The sequence below is a fragment of the Strix uralensis genome, chromosome 1 (assembly GCF_047716275.1).
Source record: "Strix uralensis isolate ZFMK-TIS-50842 chromosome 1, bStrUra1, whole genome shotgun sequence".
NCBI lineage: Eukaryota > Metazoa > Chordata > Aves > Strigiformes > Strigidae > Strix > Strix uralensis.
The window spans coordinates 152,176,376-152,199,870 of NC_133972.1; the positions used below are offsets into that span (position 1 = coordinate 152,176,376).

Below are 23,495 nucleotides of genomic sequence, written 5' to 3' on the forward strand. Positions count from 1 at the left end.
TCATTGATTAGAATGATAAGTAAGGGCACAAATTCTGCAGTTTAGAGAGAAAGGAGACAAAAAGAGGGCCCTGAAATGAGAACAGGCAATGGCAGAAGAAATTTGGTAAAGTAGCAATGGTAAGGTAATCTTATGCAACTTCAATGTAACATATACAAGTAGAAAAACTTATTCAGTCTCAGCTAGATAAAGGGGAAAAAACACTAAGAAAGTGTCTCATTTTGGCATAATACAGAAGTGTTTCTGTATACTAACTTTGATTGGTGTCATCATCATTTTCATGTTCTGAATCTTCATTGTCAAGACCAAGTTCCAAAAGTTCCCGAGTTCTTTAAAAAAAAAAAAGTTAATCCTCTCAAAGAAAACATTAGGCAAAACATTTACATGTGTAGCAAACAATAAAAGCAAGAGTATAATCAGTAAGTGTACTTGAGAGCTATACATAACAAGAACGAACGAACTCTAAAAATCGAAGTACTTCTCATTACACACTCACTCATCACATTACTCACAGTTACCCTTATAAGCCATTAGGCCACCTACCAAGTTTAATCTAAAAAGTTACAGCTTCAGACAGTAATGGGTATGCTTGTTTTTAAAGACTATGTCAATATAAAAAATCCTAGGAACCCTGTATTAGTGAAAGAAATATGTAAGTGAATACTATTCTAAAATTTACTGATGTCAGGGAAGGCAGCTGGTCTGCTGACAACCTGATTGAAGAAGAATTTGACCTTGAAAGATTCCGGTGTATCCTTGAGATAAGGAAGCTATGTTTAAAGCAAATAACTTTCAAGGAGCTGCTGACTACATAGCAGGATGAAGCAAGCAGGGAGGAAACTGATAAAGGTTATCCAATGAGAATGTTAAAAACTACTTTTTGACCAATTATATTGTAACACTCAGGCACCTGAAATACATAAAAATGCATGCTTTTAGTAATAAAAAACCTAGCTGCTTGTTCACCCATGCGAGTGTGTGTGTGTTGCTTTGTCCGTCTCTACAGCGACATACTGGTGTAGAATAAGCCTAGTCCTCTAAAAATAATGTCAGTGATCACATTTCAGAAGGTAAGTCTGCAGGATGCACACTAAAGAAATGGATTTCACTGTATTATGAAAAGGATCAAGAATTTCGATTACTATTCATTTCTGGCAGTTTGTGCATTGTGAAATATATTCTGAAACTAGATGAAGATCGATAAAATTTTGTTTCATACAGGCAACTAAAATGTCATCTAACAGAAGCAACTGACTGAGTTTGAACAACTCACCTTTAACTGAAAAGGTCTAGGCCTTCAAAGTTTTACAAGCATTTCATGGGAAATTTGCAATTCTCTGATGAACAGTTATTTGACATATTTCAATATGTGAATTTTTGGGGACAAAGCAGATTCCAGAAGTATGTTATTGCCTGGAAAAGGCAATAACAGGCCACAGCTCTAACTACTCCAGTCAGCCAGCACAAAAACTCAACCAGTTACTGTATTAAATCATCCCTACTTGTGAGGGAACTACTGTTGCAAACATCTTCTGGTATACATTCTGAGGTCATAACAATGCTTATGTTACCAAGATATGTTGAACATAACACTGGAACTAAAGCAGCAGTCCCATATATACCTAAAATATCAATACCTTGATACAGTTACTAAATTTGTAAAGAAAATTTGTAAAGAAAAGGAAAAGTTAAGTTCATCCTGCGATATTGAAAATTAGGGGCAGGAAAGGGGCAAACATTTATTTAACTGTTGACTAGGACTGTTCAGGTACATTACCTCAAAACTTAGTAAGAAATGGGAACAGATGGTGTAAACTACCAACATGTGGACATTTCTATGATCATTATTTGCCATTTCAAATCAAAGAACATTTCTAAAAAAATCTTAAAACATTTTAAAAAGTAATAAATGCGAAGAAGCAGAGATTTTCAACTTAAGGACATTTTCAGCTACTGATTTCCCTACTGTGCTTTAAAGTCTCAAATATCCAGAAACAAATGGAAAACAGAACTACTAAGCCCATCATACCAGACTTTGACATTTTCTCCCATGTCAGTCTGAACATGTTTGACAATTCTAAATAAGTTACCATGTTAAATGTGAGGAGCAGATGGCATTTTTCAGCTGAGAAATTGTCCAAAGTACATCTTTTAGAGGCACTGTCATGGACTTAAAAATCAAACTCAAGTTCCACTGGTAAGGAAACTTTTTACAGCCATCACCATAAAAAGATTTGAACAGGATACTGCAACAGGCTTATCAATCAAACATACATACATTATATACCCTTATATATATTCTTTTCATAATCTGCATGTTACTACACACACATTTATGTATATATTTATGAGCTGCTGAGTACCAATGCCAGTGACTGAAACAAAAGGGCATAGACCACTTTTGCAAAAGTTTTTGTTTCTATGAGTCAGCCTCAATACCTTTTACGTTCCAGCTGAGGAGTATCCAATGTTGTCTGTTGATTCATTGCTTTAATCCAATAAATAAGGGCTTGAAAAACATACGCTACATGCTTTAGTGAACAGACATCTAGAACAGGAAGAACATCCGAGTGCTCATCATTGTGAGAACGCATCAAAGACAGTGCGTAGTTCAGGAAATCACCACGAGCTGACATCATTCCCTGACGGGCACTCAGTAAAGTAGCACGTCTAGTAAAAGAAAAGGATTGAATACAGAGAGATTAGGCATCACAGTAGAACACATGCTTTGCATATATCTCTATATTTGAAAAATTGATGCAAAAACTTAAAAAATCCCCCACAAAAGCCAGTGTGATGATAGGAGTAACAATCACAGTTTTCTGCTTTACTATAAGCAGCTCAGATGCAGTATGTTATAATGAGTTAATACTTGAGATGAATCTAGCACAGAGTAAACCACAGTACCAACAACACAGGAAGCCAACTTAAATCAAAACAGTAACTACACTGCTGCATTACAAAATTAGATTCCTAAAATGTCAGTGAACAAGATTAGACTGTAAAACTAGTATTTCATATCGCATGCAGTAATCAAACTATTTTCGTACCTTCGTCCTTCAAGTGTTCTTAAGCTGGCTTCCTCACGGGCTGTCATCCTTTCCCTTCTGGCTGAGTTCTGAGAAGCATGGAGAGGATGATTTGGATGCCCAGGATCACCAGCAGATGCTAACGCAGAACCATAACGCAGCTGAGCTTCAGTAGAGTCCATGATACTAACCATCCAATTCCAAGTAGGAATTAGCTTTTCTTCTACGTAATTCTATAGAAAAGGCAATTTAATGAGTTTTGCAAACAATAGAACTAGATGATGAGAATGCAATCTCAACATAAGCCTCCACCATGGCTTTTACAGTTACACCCGATTCCCTACAAACAAAGAGTCTGTAAAACCACATTCAAGAACGACCAATGAACCGTTTCCAAAAGCTCTATTGAGACTGCCGATTTACTGCAATGGTGTGCAGCTCTCATCACTTAATGCCTTGGTGTCTGTAAAGCATTCTCACCATCCCTCTCTCCCTTTTGGGCGTCTCTTCTACTCCTCATCTTATGACCACTCAGCATCTCCCAGGTGCACACATCTTGGGGATTTTGGTCCGATTCCTGACTTTCTAGTAGCTTTAACAGCCCTCATCATGCTATGGCATTCACCAGCCAGATCTTTCACCATTCTTCACCGCTTGCAACTTGCTCAGTGAAGACAAGGACCTGCATAGAGAACTATGTCTACATACAAATCTCTCCTGGTCCAATCTTTTCTTCACCTGTTCCCAATACTGGCTCCAGAGCCTGCTTTTCTTGCCATTTGCTAATTTCATTGACCTGTTGGGTTTTTTTATCCAACATCATCCTGCTTTTTTCATTCCTCTACATTCTGGTCTTCAAAAACATCTCTTCCACTTTGAAGTTTCTTGTATCCACTAAACTAACAAAACACTGTCCCAATCCCATCTCTGTATCCAAACGAAACCTCTGCTGTCAAGCTTTCACATGCTAATACAAATCTCTTGCTGCCTCGGCTGGACAGCTCTCCTGTGCACTGATCTGGTAACCTTTGCAAAACATCTCTACTCAATGGAGAGTATTTTTCCACTAAGAATCTCCTGAACAGCAACCGATTTTAGTCTCCTCCATAACACAACCATGTCCTCTTATTTCTTTCCCTGCATGTCCCCCAATATTGGATCCCAGAATATCTTTGTAACATTCCTCTCCCAAATCAGAAGCCTTTTTCTTCCATCACACTGTGAAAACAGAGCCATAAAAATACTTTGCAGCTCAATTACAAGTAAATATATTGTCACCCGGTTTTCACATCCCAGCACACAGTACTGCTAACAGAAAACAGCATAACTTGATTTCTTGAGCTCCCCAAAGCAGCGGTATTATTCTGACAGCTGATTTTTGTACTAAATTCAGTACAGATTATTTTAGTCTATACACTATGCCCACATGCAAGTTGATACATACTTTCTGAACACACTGAAGTTCCTTCTGTGTTGTTAGTCTCTGAAATGTCTTTCTATACATGCCAGATACCAGTCTTCCTTTTCACATATTTTCTCTAAAGATGCATTTTACATACACTTTCAAAACCGACAGTCAAGAGCACTGTACCAAAAAATACATACATAACAGGGAAAGGATGATCATGTCCCTGAAAGAAGGGACAGCGAACAGTACGTTTACCCGTACAAATCTTTTATCTCATTTAATTATTTCGCCCTTATTAATTTCTTCTTTTAGAGACTCAACAGTTCACGTCAAAAAGAATAGGGCAAAAGATCTCTAGTAGAGATTGCTAATATCTCTAAAGCAGTCAATGCTGAATTAACTATTAATTAGATACCAGTCAGACTTAGTTAAAAAAAAAAATCAACTGAAATTTTGTGTTAAAGAATGTATGTATATGAAATATGAACAATTTAATGCAATTAGTAACTCCAGCTACTTCAGCCACACTATCTCTCATATGAGGAGAGGCTGAGAGAGCTGGGACAGTTTAGACTCAAGAAACAAACTCAGGAGAATCTTATCTGTGTGTATAAATACCCGATAGAAAAAAAAATAAAGTGTACAGAGCCAGACTCTTCTCAGTGACATCCAGTGAATGGACAAGAGGCAACAGGCACAAACCGAAATACTTGGAAAGTACATTTAAACTCAAGAAAAAAGTTTTTTAGTATAAGAGTTGTCAAACACTAACAGGTTGCCCAGAGCAGTTGTGGAGTCTCCATACTTGGAGATACTCAAAACTTAACTGGACACAGTCCTGAACAGCCTTATCCTGTTGACCCCGCAGGGAATTTGGACTAGACATTCTTCAGAGGTCACTTTCAACCTCAACAATTCTGTGATTTTACCTAAAAAAACCCAACTATACTGAAATTGTTTCTCTACAGAGATTTGGATGTTCTTACCTGCAAGTTAACTGCATCTTGGTAAGTTAGCTTCACTGCAGCTGGGATCTGGGAGTATACTAAATGATTGTACTTGGGAATCAGACCCATCAGATCAGATATCTGTCGTATCACAATACTGTATGCTCTTGCTAAACTGCTTGCAGATGTTAAATAGCTGCTTGCATTGCTGGCTTCAAGTGCTGCAGCTGCTGCTGCAGCACTCGTACTGATGGTACCACTCCGACGTAGGTTTGATGGATCAATGTAAATCAAGCCTGCTGAACTTGCTAAACATAAAAGAAGGTATGACATTAATGGATTTATTTAACCTTTGCTACATATTTTCTGTATTGACTGATATAATTAAGATTCCTAGAAATAAACGTGTATATATTACTGACATCACAACTGTAACTAGCAAAACATTACAAGCTACAGTAAGCATCTTCATATCTTAAGAACTGTAACAGATCCTTCATTTTTTTAAATTAAAAAAGAACTGCAACAGCCAAGACCGGTCAGCACTGTCCTTCTAAGACAAGCAGATAAGATTTCCTCCTTAAGAGAACAAACAAAACCAAAGGAACGAAGACAGAGTTAACTGACATTCATGTATGCATTTTACTCAGACTTGCCTGCTGGGGCTGATGTACTAGAAGGAGCAGTGCTAGTAGTCCTCTGGTTTTGGGTATTACGTACGGCCCATTGCATGGAACGGGGGGCTTGGGCAGCACCATTGGCATGTGAGCTATTTGTGGTTCGCTCCAGAGGCTCATCAAGCATGAAGGTCTCCTGCTCTATGTCATCGCTCTGACTGCTGCTGCTATCAGAGTCACTGGAATCATTTGATTGAGAGTCATCTTCAGAAAAAAATGCTGGAACACTGCTGGCTCCTGTTGAGGAAAACAAACAATAAAACAGTAACCGATAACTGCACGTCTGCTCACGTATACATGTATCATGTCAGCATTATAAACTTTTTCCATGAGAAGAAACTACAGGTACTAAAAAGGTTTAAGTACCACTACTGAAAATTAATAAATTATCCTTTCAACAAACTGCTAATTTTCCATAGGTTCCACAAAAGAGCAGTAAGATTACTTCATTTCAAAAGATAAATTAAGAAATAATTTGATTTTTAAATTCTTCAGATTCTGCTCCCAGGCATTTAATTCTAAAAATTATGCTTCCAAACTGGACAGCAGAGCAGTTGCTTCCAAAAAGCCTTTGAATGTTTGGTCAGGTTTTGTGTTTTAACCATATCTAACCTCTACACTAAAAATGAGTGAAAACATTTTATTTCACTTCACAAGAGTGCAGGGTAATCTCTGGCTAACACATGCAGAAGCTCCATAAGAGAAAAAAAAGACAGGCCACATCTTAGCGCATCTCCTTGTCCAAAAAGTCTGCATAGTATCTTACAAACACAGGCAAAGGGAAAGCAAAGGAAAAACAGGAAACATGAGGAAGGCGGAGGTGGGAGGGAAGAAGATGGGTGAAGAAAAAAAATGAGGAAAGGGAAAATAAGATTACAAGGGAAAGGTATTTGTTAAAATGTCATAACTAGGTAATTCTCACTCTATCCAATCTAGTTGTGAAGTAATAATTTGTCCAGTATACCCCTGGAGTGCTGGATGCAGTCCAGATCCAAAGGCAAAGAATAATGTTTTTTAGGTGAAGCCAGTTCTGCCCTTGTTAAAACCATATTCAATCACTGACCCATTTCTTTTTCCTGTACAATTTAATCCTAACATCTAAACTTAAACAGCTAGATTAAATACAAGATGATGTGGTGTACCTGCTTCTGACCCAGCAGTAGCTGCAGTGACAACACTTCGGCGTCCACTAGCATTGTCCTGATTACTGTGGTTACTCTCACTGTCACTTTCTGTTTCAGCAGCAGCTAGCAAATCCAACTCCATATCACTGCCTGTAAAAACAATATAAAAAACATCTCATGTTTAGAAAGAGGAAAAAAAAATAGGATGACTGTGGTGACTCATATAAGACACATTAAATAAAACCTAGAGCCTCTTACTACGGCAGAAGTTAACGGACATGCAGGGAGAGATCATAAAAGCAGCGTAAACATGCAGCAATACTTATTTCCTTATTTTCCAGCAATTAGCAACTCCTTACCCGCTCACTCTGTACTGCACATATACATTCAACACCCCCCCCACCCCCCCCCCAAAAAATTAAGACTTTAAGGACTCAGAATTAGTCACTCAAGCCAAAAGACTCAACTCTTCATGCACATGTATTAGGACAATTAACCATATGCTGTTTCAAATGAATATCTAAGTAATACCTGAAAACTAAAACTAAAATAAAATAAAAATCTAGTTAAAAAATACAGGTTCTATTCAAGTTTAAGTTTTGAGACTTAAATGTTCCGAATACTCAGCAAGTCAATAAACAGACTTCCTGTACTATAAATATGTTGACTGAAAACACAAGGCACGGTCAGAAAGAGAAGGTAATTTATTTTATTTTTAATAATAGTTTTGGGCTATCTAATCCCAAACTAATTAATACAAGACAAGTAATATTAATGGCAAGAATTTTCATACCTAATGGATTAATTTTGTCTACAAAATACTGAACTGTAATTTAATATTTTGTGATTGGTTTGAAAACTAGCTCACCATGGTTCAGATCCCTTTTGAGAACACATTGACTATAACCATTATTCTATCATTAGCCATACAAGAGTTAGGCTGTTTTTTTAGTCCTTCAAGTAGCTTCTGTCAACAACATTTTACAGAAGCAAATACACAAGGCAAAACAGATATTGTTAACCAAGCATATAACAACATTTGTTTAGGGGTTTTTTTATTCTTTGATACCTTAATATTTTCTCCTCATGGGGAAAGAAAAAAATAAAAACGTTCATGTACTTGTCTACTATGAGTCATCTATAATTTTACTCATCTCCTTTTGTAAGATACATAGTCTGAAACCCTTGGATTCTCTCTACCCATGCAAGTCTCCCCCAGTGATTATCATTGGTGACTCCAAAGATGCCTTTCGTTTTTGATGCACTGTTTGTTCATCCAAGCATTAGTGTGCATGATGTACATTATACGTACCATCTTCATCATGCTCGTCATGCTGTCCTTCTGCTTCAGCATTTTCTTCACCATGTTCTTCCTGTTCATCATGATGGTCTTCTTCACCAGCTACCCCCTCAACTACCTCAACCTGGAAAGAGCATTGTAATTTTATTCTAGAATATCTTCCATATCAGAGATAATCTATGTGTTTTCAAAAACTCAATGCAAAGCTAAGAAACAACAAACACATCTAAGAAAGATGACCTCACAATTGAATCGATGTGAACGGAAAATGAACTTACATACACAGTAGTTGTATGTGGTTGTACAGTCCACAATATTGTGGAAAAAAAATCAGGCCCACAAATAAAACACAGCCTTGGACAGTAGATTTCAATGCCGAAAGGGCAAAAGTGACTATAAAACCTAGAACTAGTTTCTAAATATTGAAGAGCTACCACCCTGGTAAAAGACCCTCTAGTTCTCTAATAGAACCTATGTAATAGCAACCATGAGCTGAAAGACTTAAAAACTTTTTTAACAGGGTGTTAAATATAGTGTAAGTTTATATATAAAGGAAGTGGCAGATGTATTTATTAGTATTCTAAATCATACTGTAATTCTGTCAAATACAACACAGAGTATACTCTGAAATGACTAAATATTGCTGAGTACAAAACAACGATTACAAAGCTCTGTTAAAACAAAATGCTTATGGCATAGTAGGACTTCGTGAAATACTACTCAGTATCTTTTGCAAATTGGAGGTCTTGATGCATGGATTTCTGGTTCAGACATGAAAGCACGTGTTAATGCATTAGGTGCCATACTGAGAAGATAAAAAGAAAACTCACCTCTTCCACATCTGCTGAAACGATATCATCTTGTTCTTCATCCCTGCCACGAACTGGCTGTGACTGGCTGATTCGTCTTTGCTGAGGATTCCTTATGATGTAGGATGACTGAGATTGACTAGAACTTTTTTTTAAAAAAAAAAAAAAAAAGTAATTTGGACCTCTGGACATCCCTATGAACTTAAATTACTGTAGAAATCTGTCAGTACGAAAGTACTTCCGAAATGCTTGGCCAGAATAAGAAGCCTCACCATACTTCTGTTAACAAAAAGCTAACAAAAAACTAAAACAAATCCACCTTTAACAAGTTTCGAAAACAACAAATAGTGAGCTTTAGTGAATTTTACCTGCTAGACTGGTCAGATGATGGTCTGGGTGGCAGAGGCTCCACAGAAAACAGTTCTTCACTTCCCTGCATGGCATCTATACTAGTGCTAGCAAGAGTAAAAGGTGCTGTAGGACGTGCAATTCCCATCCTGACTGGAATAATTAGAGATTCTGCTACATTGCACAACTCTTCAACAGCATAGGGCAACAATGCCTGGAATACACGTTTACATTTTCCAATTGGCTGCGGAATAAAATTGCTAGAGAAAAAAATACAGAAAAAGAAAGGTCAAATATGTCTTTTTTTCCAAAAAAAACTTTATGGCGGTATCAACTTTTTTTTCTAAAAGTCAAAGCAATTCTCTTTTAACAGATACATACATTTGTGTATGTATAGTCAAGACAGTTAAAAACACTTATTCAATAATTCGAGACTAAGGCTGGATATCTAAATCTATTCTTGACAACCACAGATTGTAATTTTAACATGTTAAAAAACTCTACTTCCAAAAATCCTAACATTTTAAAAGGAAAGGTTCAGTATGAGCATGTAAGTTTAACAAGTATTGTATTAAAAAGCTACATAACATACCAGTAGCTATTGCGGAATCTTGAGGTTTGCACCTTTCCACACAATGCTGCCTACAGACCGCAAATTAATACAGGTATTTCTGCCTGTTGTTGATTTGTATCAACTCATTTGATAAGAGAATAGATATTCAAATAAAAAAACCCCAAACCACCACAACCAACACACACACATGCCCCCCACCACTTACTTTTTCTTTTTGGAGGAAGCCATTTCCACACTAAGAATGACAAACACTCTTGCCACAGAACGCAGGAATCTCATTGTAACAGCAATAGCTTCTTCTCTGCGTCCTGGCGTATACTTGTTTTGTAATTCCTTTACCAGAGTACCCAGCAAAGTATCTAAGAGCTGTAGAAACAGATCATTACAAATGAATACTGGTGTGTAATGTAGAAGCAGAAACAAGACAGAGTAAGATTCAAAGGGAGACCACAGTCACAACAGTATAAATTCACAGGAACACAACCAACTTGAGATATTTTCAAATTAATCTCCAAGCCTATCACCTGAGATACACTATAGTATCACATTATTCAGAAAATCTTGGCTAAGAGTGCTTACCAAAATGTCTGCTGTACACTTGACAATAAGGCAGTGTGTAAAACAGTCCAAGCGAATAGTTCCACTTTGTTGATTAAGGTAAACTTGTTCTTCAGGCAGAAGATGACCTATCCTACTGCTTGCACTAAGACTTGGAAAAAACAGAAAGAAAGAAAACAAAATTTTATTTAAGTCAGCAGGTCTCAAATACCAGATCAAACTTCACACCGACAGCTCTGTGTAAATACACACGGGTCTTTATTTTCCTGGGAGCCAAACATGATCATGGACTTCAGTGCATTCCAGTCCTGCAAAACACGTTCCAAAGCAAGCTGGGCAAAACGAGGAGGTTCTAAATCATGATCAGGCATATCAGAATCTAAAGAGACAAAAAAATCAATATAAGAAAGAGGTACTGAAATATGGAATTTGCCATTTATTTTACTGAAACAGCTCTTACCTTCAGGATTTGCAGTTTTACGATTACGATCTTCCCTAATTCTAGGTGGTCTGTACTGGCAGTGTTCCACAGTTTGCCTGGCAACTGTCTGTACTAAAAACAGCAGCAGATGTTCTCCCCTGTAATGAAAAATTGATTAGTGGAGATATGATATACCACATATTTAAAAATAATAAAGATTATTTTTCCCTAGTCATTGCAAATACGAACTTGCCTGCTATTTGGCATGGTAACAAGATTTGTGGTGGTAAGCAGGCGGTAAAGGAGATCAAGGCGAGCAGACTTTTGTCCAGCAATTAATGTTTTACATTTGCACTTTTCCCAGCAATCACAGTAGGCTGTTGGAGACGTTCGTTTGAGCCTACAAGAAATAGAAAAGGTGAGCTGCAACACTGCTCAGTAATACACCAAATACTTTCTGCACAGGCTGAGGGTGTCAGTGTACACATTAAGATTCCTGCTAGAGTTTTTTATTTATTATAGTAGCAAGATGTCAGAACTAGCTTAGAAGAAAAATGCAGTTTATGTGTGGCAACACTTGACATTTGCTATTCTTGTTTCCTACACTCATTTTAAGGGCAGTTTCACTACAGAGCTTTTCATAGTGCCTTACTAAAACTCACCCAAGACCATGTAGCCTTCCTCAAAATAGCCTCCAGCCATGAAAGTTAAGTTGGAAATCCTTATGGCATGCAGTAAAATCTCAGTAATTGTTACAACGCTGAGAATATCTTTATAATTGTATCCGTTAGCTTATTATAGCTAGGATATTAATGCTGTAACATTTACACCCTGTAAGAGTGGCACAAAACATCCGCAGCTTCAAAGCTTTGGCCAGGTTGATCAGAGACATCCTGACTGTTCATTTGACTGCTTGCTCACTTTTCCCTTTACAGTTGATCTTAGAGATTAATATGCTACACTTCTTTCTGAAAGTTTACAAGAATGATCTGTCATCAGGATTCACTGGCTTCAGAAACTCCTGGAGGCACCCAAAATGAAAATGTGGTATATTTAGATATATTATTCTTAGAATATTAAGCACTTTGAGGGTGTCAGAATTACTCATTTGCTCTAAATTCTATGAAGTGAAAAGTACAAGACTACTTCACATTACTCTCCCAATTCTGACCCATAAAAGTTACAGAGCAGAAGGAAAAGGAGATATTTTAAATATTGTATTAAATCTGTTCTCTAATATCTGAACACTTCAAGCAAGGAAAAAAACCCTATTAACTATCAGTAAACAAATAAAACCACAAAATACTGATTTAATTATAAGAAACAGAACACAATACTTACTTGCAGTCATGTCCTTTGTGACAGACCCTTGCACATTCTGTGCAACAACAAAGAGATTCCAATAGGCCACATGTTCGGCATTCAAATATATCCTAAAAAATATTTACCAAAAACATTATGCATAGTTTTCTTCCTACAGTGCTTGGAATCTCACAGCCTTTCAGGTTATAATAAAATTGCACTTGTTCAAACTGACGCTTTCACTTAGAAATCAATTCTAGAAAGTGAAACTCTGTCATTAGTTAGAATATTCAGTGTTTTCAAACAGCTGTTTCCATCAAAATTACTGCCAAAGCTAGCCAGAGGGGAAAAGCCACACCCATAACCAGCCATATTCTGACTAACACAGCCAGCTTTGAAAGTACAAAGCAATCAGGGGATGCAGTAACTATATCAGACTTAAAAGGTACAGTAATTAAAACAATGGAACTTTAAAAAATTAAAAATTAGATTAGTAGACTTAACACAATACATGGTTGAAACACATTCTTATTTATGTAAAAAGAAAAAAAAAAAAAAAGCCTTACTTGGTTAATATGCTCTGCACCCGTCCATGTAAAACTGCATGTATCATTACAACACAAAACATACAAAGGAGAGTCATCTGGATTTGTACCAGAAGGACAAACCATTCCCATAAACACATCATCTTCTTTTTCACTGGAAGTTGCTTCAGCTGAAAGAACAATAGAATACTAGTGTTAAAAACAACCTCAAAAAAATAACACAAACCCACCAACAGAACCCATATTTGACATACATTTCCCATTACAAAATCCCATACAGAAACAGAAGTTTGAATAAAATATGTCACTGTTTTTTGAGAAAGCTTTCTGCTTCTCACAGTACAAGTATTTCTTATAGAAGCTGCTGCAAATTCCTGACTGAAATATACAACCACCAACTCTTCCCCAGTTCTAAATTCACTGACATTCTAATCAATTCAGTGGATCACCATTTTGAAGGATTAAAAAAATAATTTATGGGCAATATTCTTATAAGGAATACACACAGTCCTATAGACCTTGTAACATCACAGTTCTAATCTGCTTAAGTTTCTCCTTAAATTCAACTTCACATATTTCTCTTAAACAACTAAATACCAACATTGAAAGAGAGTCACAAAACATGTGTTTGTATAGAAGTCTTTTCAGGAATGGGACCTAGCTTGGCATACTGCTTTATCATACCATTTTTTTCCAATTCAAAGAAAGAAGTTCCAGGTGATACCTTTGTGCTACTGAAAAATAGTACCTTAATAAACTGATGTTTGCAAAGCAATGAAATGCTGAAAAAACTGTAAAGAACACAGAAGTGATAATGTTCATAGAAATCTACCATAATGTACACACTGCAGAAGAGGGAGATACCCTATAATAGAAAGATTTTCAGAACATGCAGCAACATACAGTCTTTTGGAAAGAGGTGTTTTACCACCACCGCCAGTTGCTCAGCACGTATAATGTCACACACACAAAAAAGCACTGTTAATAATGAATCTACACACATGCCAAACTTTAGAAGGAAACTGCATGCTAATAATTACTGAAACTGGTGTACCTTTAGCAATTTTCTGTGCAGTTTCTAGAATTGTAATTGCAGCAGGATAGGCCCGGCCACTAACTGCCGACATAAATGGTGTCATGCCTCTTGCATCCCTAGGGGAAAAAACCCGACAGATAAAACACACTGAAATTTTTTATTGTAATGGGAGAGGTAGGAAACAAATAAATGAAAACTTAGCACTGCTATCCTTGTGCAAACAGAAGAACCACACAGTGAATATGCACTCTTTCATTTGTTTTACTTCTGTGAAATAGACCTAATTTTAAGAGGTGGCAGGACACAAACACAGCCAATATCCTAACATTCTCTATTTTAACTAATGTGCCTTTAAATAACCTTTCTAAAAAGGCTTCTATGTAATAAATTTCAGCTGATATAACACTGCAAAGGATAGGGAAGAATCCATATGAAAATCCTTACTTAGCTGACAGCAATTCTCGAAGATAAGGTTGTAAAACAACACTATCACATAGTAATTTCAGTATGAAATGAGCATTTGCCTTCCGATCCTTTGATTCCACTACAGATGGTTCAGTAGAAGGACCTATAATGAGAAAAAAAAAAATTGCAGAGAAACAGTTTTTCCTGAAAAAATGGCTACCTACTGAAAGCAAATAATTCAGTGTTTCACTGGGGTGATTAATCAGTAGCTTGACTATTCAGTGGCTTGCCAGTTTCAGCAACATTTCACTGAAGTACTGTAAATTTCAGCTCCAAACTACATTCTGAAATACAGACGGTAATCCCTATTTCATACTGATTACCATATTTTTACGTATTTGTCATTCCCAGGTAAAAATAATTTTTACATAAAACACAGCATGGTGCTTCATTTACTTTCTGCACACTTGTGTGAAATTCTGCTCCAATCCAATCTTTATCTAATAAGAGGCATTTTCATATGCAGAAAGTCTGTGCAAGCAAAGACAGCTTTTGAGATAATTCTCCTTCTAAGGCATAATCAGATAAGCAGCAGGTCCTCACCTGGTATCGTGGAAGTGCTAGGTCCTTGGCCGGTGCCAGTCGCTGCTGTGGTAAGAGATCCCACAGCGGGGGCCAGGATAAAATCAATGTCACCATCTTTCAGTAAACAGAACAGCAGGATGTATATCAATACATAAAAACATCCCTAACAACATGCTCTTTCTGCAGTGTCTAATACACTGCAGGTTTTCTGTATTTAATTGGTACTCTTTCCTACAAATGGCCACATTCCTAGATTAGTAATGTAACTCAACATTACAAAACACACTTCACAGAAGTTTGACACCGGCATTGAAGACACATTCTGGATTTAAGTACAGCTGTTAAGTCTTCAGTAAACTCTTAAAGCTACCTCAAGGACCTCTTCCTACCTCAGTGACAGATATTTTAGTCTCACGTTAAAAGCCATCAGTTCCTTTATTGAATCTCTCATTCTACAGTCTAATGTGATACATGAGTAGACTTACCCGGATCCATTGCAGGAGGATCTGGAACCCAGCTGGGAGGAGCTATCGGTGGAGAAACCGGGTCCTGGTGATCACTTGATGAAGCACCAGCTTCATGTCTTCCCAATCCAGCAGCTCTCAAGGATCTTCTCATCATTTCCCTTAATCTCAAACTGAATACAAAATCAAGGTAAAAATACTGTCTCATTTTCGTTTATAATTAGAACATTTTAAAGCAGAATTTCACCCTGAAAAAGGAAACCAAACTCCTACTATCTCCATTTTTCTTCAACATAAAGAAGAATGAGTGAAGAGTTATTTTTCATTCCTGTATTTCGTTTTGTTGCAACAGAATATAATGACCTTGGAAAAAGAGTCAGCCAGCTATGTATTAAGACAGATTTGAGCCCAGAACACATCTCTAGTCACCACAGCACTGCCTCTTGGAAGGAGCAGCAGCTGATGTGTATTATTACCACTATTTGACATTCTTTTTACCCCCAAACTCATTGCAGGGGTGTTAAGCTTGTGTGAGGATTTGCTCTTGTTGCTACTGTTTTTTTGAAACCTAACTGCAATGAAAAAATAAAAATGGGGCTTGAAAAAATATTTTTGAAAGGAGTTATTTGTTTAATGTTATTTAACATGAAAGTACTACTTTAGTGAGGACAGTCAATAAACAATGTGAAGAAATTCTGTATCACCCTATTAGAGGGAAAGGCAGTAGGAATAAGGCTGAAGCCAAAGAACCTACTGTGATACAAATAAAGAGGTACAAACATAAAGGTGGTTTTGGTATTTTTTTTAAATGCACTTCCTCTTAAGAGTAATGTCTTCTGCAGAATGGGAGAGGGAAACTTCAACTCCTACCCTTATCTCCCATATCAAAAAGATCACGGTGTTGAGGACTGTAGCTTGGGAAGGATAAAGACAATTGCTTTGACTGCAGAGCTAAGTAAAAAAAAAAAAACTATGCCCTCATCCAGAGTGCTCTGAACTGACTAGAACTCAGTACATATGCTTGAAGTGAAATCTGACTTTAAACTAGCAATAGAACACATTCTCAAACTAGACTGCTGGAAAGAATTAATGAGAGTCTGGTAGTTAACGTGGAAATTGGCATACAGAAAACAAGAAGAAACCATTAGTCAGTTCACCTTCTGCTGCTTGATGATCCTGCCCGATTTCCTGGACCATTACTTGACACAACAGAGATTGCATTTGCAATAGCTTCCACAGCCGAAAGCCTTTCAGCAAATGTATTCCTTTCAGAGCGCTCTGCTTCTGAAAAATTAAGAAAAGTGTTAGTGCCAAAATTTCACTTGGGAAAATTATAAGGAAGGAGTATAAAGTATGAAATGTCACTAATCATAAAACGTTCCCTGCATTTATGTTTTTTAAGATTTAGAGGGACAGAGTAGATTCATATACAAATTTTTATTTTGGACAAGCTTAACCATGGTCCTGACTAGGTTTGGTTTCTAAAAGGTCATCAAGGAAGGAAATTCAAGTCACCTGAATTCCAGAACAAGCTTTCAGTTTTCAGTATCATCAAGACACAAGGACCTATCACACAGCTGATCCCAGACACTTACTGACTCAAAGCTTCAAAAGTAATGACAACCAAAAAAACCCAGAACACCACAAAAAAACCCAAACCACCACACTTCACAACGAGCAGCTATGAACAACAATGCAAAGTTGTGGGCTTGTAAGATACACACTCTACTCATGAGCATGCTTAGGAAAACTATGTTATGAGTATAATAAGGAGCACAGTAAGTTTACATCAAAAACAATGAGCATTTCTTCTAACATCTAAAACCCTAAGCACCATAAGTCCTAAAGGTCCTAGTCATAGTGAGGACTGAATTGTGCCAAGTGCTATACAGAACAAAAAATTGCCTAGTTGTACAGTTATAGTACAACTTGAAGCAGCCACTGAATCAAAGACCTAATGTAGATGTATTTATCTGCAAGATAAATGCACAGTTAAAGCAGTAATATCAAGATATACAAGCTTTGCACAGTAACAGTCATTGCTTTTTTAGGAGTTACTGACAAGTAAAGATTGCATTGCCACTATGTAGCAAATTATGAATCACTACAGTCATGGATCCAGAAAGAACTGAAAGAGAAGCCACTTTCAGCATGATACAGGCCAGGAGAGAGGCAAATTTCCTTTCAACAGAGTGGAAGACAATTTTTTGTACAAACTAGAAGGAAAAGGTGTATTTCTGAAAAAATAAAAAAATTCCTCAAAGCTACTGTTTGTTCTTTCAGGACATGTCTCAAAGTTGCTATGGCTAGTGTTCACTTTCCATTTAAAGGCTTTTCAAACTGACAGTCACCATCCTCTGCATGCATGTTTTCTCCACTGACAGTACAAAGACCTGGATAATTCCTTTTTTTATTTTTTTCTTTTTTAAACAAGAACGTACTATTAATACCTTTAACTTCGAGTTCATAAACTAGGATAATTCAGTGGTGTTTGTCAGCTTTTATAGTATATTTATTCTTTAGCTCTTTCTACTCATCACTACCTGAAGTGGCAAAGTTCTTAGGTTTTGCTTGTTCTCAAGTATGTGTAGGATTCTTAGACAAAAATCACCTACTACCCACAGCAGATGATTATCAAGCACTTAGCAGAATATTACTCTTGTCCCCCTAGTTCTATACTAGTTGACCTGTAGTTGTAAATGAATTATCATTGTATTTGTGCTGTACTTCTTTCTTTTAACACATGACCCATGACATAGTCTTCTGGACCCCTCACACAGAGGGTCACAGCTCTTGAGAGTGGTCCCTCAAGCAATACAAAGCTATACTATACAACCATTCTCTGCAACAGAAAGATTTCACCTATCCTTGGTTCCACAGTAAACTGTACTGAATTTTCACTGTTCCACTTAGAAAGTCAGCATTCATTTTTGAAGACCCATCAGTTGTAAATGCCCTGACTCTAAGGATAATTTACTGTTCTGTTGTCTAAAGAAATCTGTCCCAACTCTCTAGAAAAAACTCAGTTTGTAAGTGTTCAGTAAAGTTATCCGAAATTTAGTATCGTAACTTTTTTATGACTTCACATGCTTTGGACATCTCTTTTGGACCTGTCTTCTCCAAGATCCTTTCTATTGGCCAGACTGAGGAGGTATCAAATCAGAGAAACACAGCAGTCTTCCCCCAGCTTTGCAGGTCTGGGGCCACTTTTCCTGCAATTCATTTACCCAATGCTGCAGGAGCTATGGCAAAACAAGGCACAGGATCTGAGAACAAAAAATACCTCAATAAAAAATACCCTCAATATTCCCTTTCTGGCACTTAAGGAGGAATCTATATGAAGACGAGTGAAGAATCTCAGGCAGGTACTAGCTGGGAAAAGGCAGTATGTTCTGTAATTGTTAAGGTACATCATATCTGGAGTCTAGAATTGAAGCCTTTACTCCTAAATCAAACTTCTTTTACAGTTTTAACAGATGGCTGTATAACTTAGAGACAGTAACATTAATCAACACTGCCCTCCAGATGATGCACAGAAAATAAGCTTGTCCTAATATCTATCACTAACAGTTACAGTGGAAGGTGAATGTGATTTGAATCCAAAGATATGAATCCCCTTTCAAAACAATTTTTGTGAGGGGAAAGAGAGAGGCAGAGGGGTGTTAAAAGTCTATCAGGTTCATGTTTTTCATTTTTCAGAAAGTTAAATTACATCCAAATGAAGTTACTGAAAAAAATGTCAAGGTTGCAAAGACAAGCACTCAAATTAGGAAAAGTCAGATTAAGTTTGCCCATGCATCCTTATTTCACAGCTTCCTTGTATGGTTATAGTAAAACAACCTTCAGTTACACAGCTGGGTTTTGTTTGTTTGTTTGTTTTGGGTTGGTTTTTTATTTTGGGTTTTTTTGTGCCCCCCCTCCCCCGCAACAAGACCCCTGCCTCAATCAGTGCACAGGATGGACGACACACTAAAGATGAAGGGTTGTACAATGAACAAGCTGTTTATGCCTTGTTTGCTGCAACATTTGGAAGGCATGTAGTAAGGCAGCAACAGCTTGGCAAGGAGAAGGGGAAGCATTGTCTTGTGTCTAATGCCACTGAACATCACTTTGGAGAACTGGAACCTATTTCTGCCACATCTAACAGCACACAGAATTTTGTGAAACTAATTTTTTCAGATAATTGTGATACATTTACTCACTTTTGGACACCTGAAAGGTGCCTGACTCACAGAAATAATTAACATTCACAGAACAACTAAAACTACTATTAATCCAGCTCTAGAATAAAGTGTTTTGAAATAACACCTACTCAAAAAAAAAAAAAAATTAGATCAGGCCGTAGGCTTCTCAAACAGAACCCACAAAATTAGTTAATAGCTTTGAATACAGGAAAACTTCAAGCTGTAATACCTTCAAGAGATGAGAAAGCTGCAGCATTACCCCCATTTTATAAATAGGGATATGAGGAACAATTAAGGTCTATAAATGAGTAAAATTCAATGACAGCACCATACAAAAATCCCACAAGGAAGTTCATTCATTATTCAGTGCAGGGTTTGTATGGTGTGCAATAAGTAAGGAATGTGGCCACACACTGAATGATGAGGATAAAAAGAAATATTGAATAGCTACCCATTCGGTGAGCACCGTCCATCTTGTGCACTGAATGAGGTAGTCCTGTGGAAAAAATAGTATGATGGTGTAATTAAAGACCATTTCACAATGCATACCCATGTATAGCACATGGGTAAACTTAATTCTGGCATTTCCTAATTTTTGAGTGCTTGACTTAGCAACCTTTTTCTGTTAACATACTTCTTACCTAACAGTATTTAACAGACATTTTAAAATGGTGTCAGTAACTGGCATTAACTGAAGGTCATTCTTTCACATTTCTTAATACATATCAACTGCAAGTAGCATTTCTTATTGGGGACATTAACACATACTATAGCTCTTGAAAAATATTAAATACCGTTCCTCTAAAAGTTTACTAGAGATATAATGGGAATACTACTGATATAAAGGTGGAAAAAGACTTGTTTTCATCTAAAATTAACATGTGGATGTGAAAAATTTGTCTTTTACAATTAATAGAGTTTAGTATTCTTAACTATTGAATTCTTATAAATCCTTAAGAGAATAATAAAAATGTTGTCTTAGCACCTTTGAAAGGCTAGGACACATTTTAGGTGCTAAATTTTAAGATACCTATATCTGAAAAATGCAGCTTTATTTCAAATGTTCTTGAAAATGCACAAAAAGTTTATTTTCAAAGTATTTTCATGATATTGTTGAGCTCACCCTCTTCCTCTTTTGTTTCTTTGTTGCTCGTTGGAAAGCATACAGACACACAAGCATGCAGAATATTGCGGTTTCCATCACATCTATGGCCAAGGAACGTCTGCAGCATTTGTGGATTTTGATCCAAGACAACTGCTTGTTCAAGATTCATCAGGTATTGTCTGCAAGCCTCATAGTCACACCGGAGAATGTGCTGCATTAAAGTTTGTTTCTGTACTCAAAAGAATAAAATATTTTAACAATTTAAAATACAAGAGGCAGACATACAAGTTTCCTAAGTACTTCTAGTTTTCAGTTTCTGAAATTAATAGAAAGGTCTAAATCTAGGATGTTGGCTGGAAGTCAGTGCAGGAACTGTTGAGAATACGCATCGTCTCAATTATAGTACTGTTAAAGACAGAAAACAGCATGCATTCAGGCACAGACAAGTTAAAGTAAAGGAGAGGCTTAAGCAGCAGAAGCTACCAGGCTCACAAAAATATGCCTTTGGCTTCATAGCTGGGTTCTTAAGATAGATTATTTCTACTTCATGGCTACATGTAACATGGGAAAAAGTGGTACACTGAAAAAACTAAGGGGTCCACATTAACTAGCTCTTACATATTTGTTTTAAACAAGTGATATACACACTGAGAAGCAAATGAACAGAAGCTGCTGAAGGCCCCACGTACAACAAGCTTTTCCACAGTGATGGCATATGCCACCGTGAAATCAATCTCAGTCTAACAGGTACACAATACCTCCTGGTGGCAGCATAGCACACAGCAGATCTAACTAAACTGTACCAAATCACTGACAGGTTTGTGCAAGCATGATATATAAATTCACAGCAAAACTATTCATACAGTACTACAGATGAGTACAAAACTCTACAAGTGTTTCAAATGAAAAAAATCTTTGCTTGACTCATAATTTCCTAATGTATAGTCCAAACATAAGATTAAAAAAGTAAAAAAGAGGAAAAAAAAGTATTGCATTCACAAGAAAACAAGTGGTTGGATCCCTCAGAAAAACTGGGCACCCATAAAACAAATAAAATTGTATACTGATAGTATACATTAAAAAGGGAACAGTTTTAAAAGTAATGCCTAAAAAAATATTACTAGTTAAAACCCTGATACAGAAGCCCTGCATCCCCAAAATGGATCTTTCACTTTACTACGTAAATTTGTTTGTGCTTTCATGTTTCTAAGAGAATCTTCTGCTGAAATTAGTTTCTTTGAAACACCGAAAATACAAATCAGTATCTAAACATGAAGCCACTTTAGGCATAACTTTATAAAAGCAAGAGGAAAAAAAAAAGCACATCATTCTGTAGTAAAGAAAATACTTTACCTCAACAGCCATAATGATAATAGCAGCTTTCTTTTTGATGGTCGAGTTAGCAGGAAGATTTGTTAAGGAATGAACACCCATTCCAAGACTACTAATAGGTGGAAGATCAAGCCAGTCAGGGTCTCGTATCCCACCCATACAATCTTTTGCCATTGGATAGATTGTACCATTTCCATCTCTAAGAATAATAGGAGATTCCTACATTTGGGAAAAAAGTTTTATCATTAAGTCTCCACAATTTATAAATATTATCCTTCCAAAAGGTCCAGTTCTGCTTGACTGCCAACAATGGCAACAGTTTACCTAAAATTCTCATTTATGCCATTCTCTCCTATCATCACAAATGGCACAGCATTAAGATATCAGATTCCCTTTCTTAAATGCCTGAAATGTGCTTAACATAGTAAATACTATTAAAAGTATCGTCTTTATGACATACATTCATTATGAAACACTACCAATGAAACATATACTACCTATACTTTTAGCTTACTTAAACGCTCCAAAGAAAGTTGAATATATTGAAATGAAACATTCAAATTCAGTTCTTTTGCTAAAAATGTTTCCTTCAACTCTCCCAAGCAAAGTATATTATGTTTGTGGAAGTTACTAAAACGGTTTTGGTATTATTTTCTCAGCCCTCCTCATGGATGCCTGAACAGTGTAATCAAGCTGTATAACCACATAAAATACTTAACACTGGATAGCAGAAAGAGTTGCACAAAACCGCAATATATCATTTTTAGTATCAAACACAGATTATTTTTTTTGTTAACATTCCCATTTTTTCTTATGAGTGGATTTTCATCTGACCCAATTCCAAAACATAGCTAGGTAACAAATTTACACTAACACAGGAATTACTCTTGTCAAGTATTTTTCCCCTTTTTAACTTTTTATTCAAGGTAGAATTTGAGGAAGATTATTAAGCGCTTAAGTGAGTTAGACTGCTATTCCACTCATGCCTTCAAAATATTAATGGTAGCAGCAAGTCTTTCATAACTAGTTTAAAGAACTATGTCTTTGCCAGCCTTTGGAAAAGACAAAAGCCTGTGCCATCCCATTCAAAGATGACAGAATTGAAGTGCAGTGAGGTTAAATGATTGAGATACAAAACCACAAACCTGTCCAGCTGTAAAAATAGCAACACTTCTCTCATTCTGACCCAGGAATGCAATGCTGCTAGTAGGGAAATTATTTTCCTGCTCAGCCTTTCCTGTGGCGAGGTCAAATATGCAGTATCGAACCCAGTTCCCAGTTTTCAGAACAGCATGCACTCCTTCAAAGATACATGAAGAAAAAAGTTAATGTCTTTTACTGA

The 23,495-nt window shown here is 36.7% G+C and overlaps 1 protein-coding gene across 14 annotated transcripts in view; it reads right to left on the minus strand.

Annotated features, from left to right (window-relative positions):
- Positions 1-23,495, minus strand: part of UBR5 (ubiquitin protein ligase E3 component n-recognin 5) — a 90,327-nt gene that overhangs the window by 11,678 nt on the left and 55,154 nt on the right. For 8 of the 14 annotated variants that reach the window (XM_074885924.1, XM_074885836.1, XM_074885934.1 and 5 more), the window contains 25 exons: positions 23,299-23,453; positions 22,175-22,372; positions 20,840-21,050; positions 20,168-20,212; positions 16,690-16,816; positions 15,554-15,705; positions 15,087-15,182; positions 14,523-14,646; positions 14,097-14,194; positions 13,064-13,212; positions 12,537-12,628; positions 11,449-11,595; positions 11,235-11,353; positions 11,027-11,153; positions 10,796-10,925; positions 10,422-10,582; positions 9,663-9,902; positions 9,316-9,439; positions 8,498-8,609; positions 7,204-7,335; positions 6,041-6,298; positions 5,424-5,692; positions 3,051-3,262; positions 2,440-2,670; positions 256-329 (listed from right to left, as the gene is read on the minus strand). In XM_074885924.1, coding sequence (XP_074742025.1) covers positions 256-329; positions 2,440-2,670; positions 3,051-3,262; positions 5,424-5,692; positions 6,041-6,298; positions 7,204-7,335; positions 8,498-8,609; positions 9,316-9,439; positions 9,663-9,902; positions 10,422-10,582; positions 10,796-10,925; positions 11,027-11,153; positions 11,235-11,353; positions 11,449-11,595; positions 12,537-12,628; positions 13,064-13,212; positions 14,097-14,194; positions 14,523-14,646; positions 15,087-15,182; positions 15,554-15,705; positions 16,690-16,816; positions 20,168-20,212; positions 20,840-21,050; positions 22,175-22,372; positions 23,299-23,453 — 3,783 coding nt within the window. The remainder of the gene's footprint in view (positions 1-255; positions 330-2,439; positions 2,671-3,050; positions 3,263-5,423; positions 5,693-6,040; positions 6,299-7,203; positions 7,336-8,497; positions 8,610-9,315; positions 9,440-9,662; positions 9,903-10,421; positions 10,583-10,795; positions 10,926-11,026; positions 11,154-11,234; positions 11,354-11,448; positions 11,596-12,536; positions 12,629-13,063; positions 13,213-14,096; positions 14,195-14,522; positions 14,647-15,086; positions 15,183-15,553; positions 15,706-16,689; positions 16,817-20,167; positions 20,213-20,839; positions 21,051-22,174; positions 22,373-23,298; positions 23,454-23,495) is intronic. The other 6 variants (XM_074885883.1, XM_074885908.1, XM_074885900.1 and 3 more) reach the window with 4 other exon arrangements.